General features: G+C 40.3%; 1 protein-coding gene across 1 annotated transcript in view; it reads left to right on the forward strand.

Annotated features, from left to right (window-relative positions):
* The first annotated feature begins 1,374 nt into the window (after positions 1 to 1,374).
* Positions 1,375 to 2,545, forward strand: part of LOC104965408 (serine/threonine-protein kinase BRSK2-like) — a 33,736-nt gene continuing 32,565 nt past the window's right edge. The window contains exon 1 of the mRNA XM_010794362.1: positions 1,375 to 1,419. Within this exon, the coding sequence (XP_010792664.1) occupies positions 1,388 to 1,419 (32 nt within the window). The 5' untranslated portion in view covers positions 1,375 to 1,387. The remainder of the gene's footprint in view (positions 1,420 to 2,545) is intronic.

Genomic DNA, 2,545 nt, shown 5'->3' on the forward strand with positions numbered 1-2,545 from the left:
GTGTGTTGCTCCGCTCACCGGTCCGTCACAGCGGTGGAGCTGCAGGATTTCTGCTTACACACGTTGCATACCGCTATTTTATTGTCTTTTTCGGACACCTTAAAATACTGCCAGACTGGTGAAGCTATTTTGGCGAGCTTGTTTTGCTGCAGAGAAAAGTGTCATGTATTTTACGTCATGTGATCGGCTCTCCTGATCGGCCTTTATAGAGAGCACCGATCGATCGGCCAAGAGTGAATATCGGCCGATATCGATCGGCGGCCGATCGATCGGAGCATCCCTAGTAAGGGGGGAATATTTTTCAGAATAAGAGACTTTATTATTTATTTACATAGGATCTTTCTGACATAGAGTGGTCCAGTGATTACTTATTTCTGTGTTGGACCCTCAAGGCAGCATCTTCCTGGTCCAATGGAATTTCGGATTTGATTTTGGATTATGCCAGAAAATAACCTCTGTGTCAAACAAACGTTTGTGATACTTACACGTTTTGTTCAGCAAGATAATCTCCACATATTAGCACACACTTTATGATTCCTGAAGTTAGAAGTTAATGTTGGGCTATAAAGGAACTACAGCATGGTCACATGACTTCACCTCAGCACAGCTAAGCTAAAGGCGGCTAATGTTGGGAGTGATGACGTTTAGTTGCCTCATTTAGACACTTGATAGCAACCGCCGATTCAAATTCACCAGTGGGGTATTTACTGACATATTTTATGTAGCAGAACAAAACGTTAAAATCTCTTCAGCTAGTGTTAACCACAGACCTTAAATCAGGCTCACATTCAGAAAACCATTGACTTCCAAACCAGGGGACAGAAAGTGCTAAAATGGTGACTAATGTCCAGGTCTTACGACTCATTCTTTCACCACTCTTTGATCAAAGTGTAATAAAAGGCAAATACTATGTGCAGAGGGAATGGGAATTTTTATATTAAAAGAGACTCCTGTGAATTATTTATTTTCATCAGATCTTTATGATATTATCTCAGTCTGATCTGTATGGTAATGGATTCAGCGTGGAGGTGTTTATGCAGCAAACTGCCTTCTTGTGGCTCGAGGGAACAAATGGAATTGTTACTCTAATGTCGGAGTTTAGCAGCTCACCTGCTGCCACACAAACAAGATAAACATCTCATTACAGGAAGTGGAAAATCCTCAATTTTCTGCCTTTTAGTTTATTTTTCCCATCCCTTCTTTGATAGTGCCATGACCAGATAATCTCATTTACACCGACTAATCTGAAATAGATCATAGTGCTAAATAGAGATCTTTATCAGTTGATTGTGAAGACAGGAAGTCAGTTTTTTATGTTAAAAAAGACACTGCATCCCATCAATATAACCATTGACCTTTTATTTCCACAGTTCCCACCCAGGAAGACATGTCCAGTCTAACTCCAGACTCTTCTCCAGAGTGAGTAACCGACATCCTCCATACTCACACTCCCTCTTTTCAATTTAAATAAATGTGTATAAGGCACTAGAGTTCCTATTCATTTAAAGGTGGGGTAGGTAATTTTGGAGAAACCAGCTCGAGTGACCCGTCGTTCAAGAACTCTCCCTGCGTGGATGGAACACTTGTCCAAAGAGACATTATATTGTAATGATTATGTTTGTCGAGTGTCTGAGTGTCGTGTTCACGGCCTACTTTTATTATGAACCGATATCAGTCCTAAAATTCCTCTTATAACTACGGGAGCACTCCGATTTTCTACAGTTAAGTCCTCGTTTAATTAGTCAAAGACGACTGGTTAGTCAAGACACTTATTCTTGGCATGACTTTATAAACTGTTACATTAAGTAACAGTGGAACTCCGCGATCTATGAATACCTACCTAGGAAGTTTTGATGAGTACGGACAGTAATCCGTTTTTATAACTCGTACGGTATATTTTTAATGATATAAAGTTCCGTCCTCCATAGTTGGAGGAGTGAATTATCGAGGTGCAAAAAAACGATAAAACACCACTCAGTCCAAGTCCACCTTTGAGCATAGACACTTTCTTGTACACACATCGTGAACTTTAACGTGAACAAACAGATTATCGTCATGTAAAGTCAAACAAGTATTGCAAAACCGCAGAGTAATGTAACCTGTAAAAGGCTACATGAAAATCGATGAATAATCGTGAATTTCTTTATAACGCAAATCATCCCGGACTACCCAATATAGTACTAAGATGACCCAGTCCGGGTGAAATCAGTTTCACCGTCATACACCGGGGGAATTGCTTAACTAAGGGTGGGGTATGGATCATTGAATTCATTCTTTTTCACTGTGTAACCAATTCTTAGGTAGACGTTGTAAACAAACCTATAATTTTATGATGTTATATGCATATACATGTATAAACTATCTGACCGGAAAACGTAAAGGAAGTGGAGAGTGATTTGGTTCATGAGACGGATATTAGCGGGACAGTCGGAAGGTAGACACGTGGTTGAATAGCAGCAGGGAGTAACCAGTACACGCGCAAGCACACACAACCTCTCCCCGAGACATTCCTTCACCGTCTATAAAAGGCTGACACATAAAGTTT

The sequence above is a fragment of the Notothenia coriiceps genome, unplaced genomic scaffold (genome assembly GCF_000735185.1).
Source record: "Notothenia coriiceps isolate Sejong01 unplaced genomic scaffold, NC01 NC01_scaffold00037244, whole genome shotgun sequence".
Taxonomy (NCBI): Eukaryota; Metazoa; Chordata; class Actinopteri; order Perciformes; family Nototheniidae; genus Notothenia; species Notothenia coriiceps.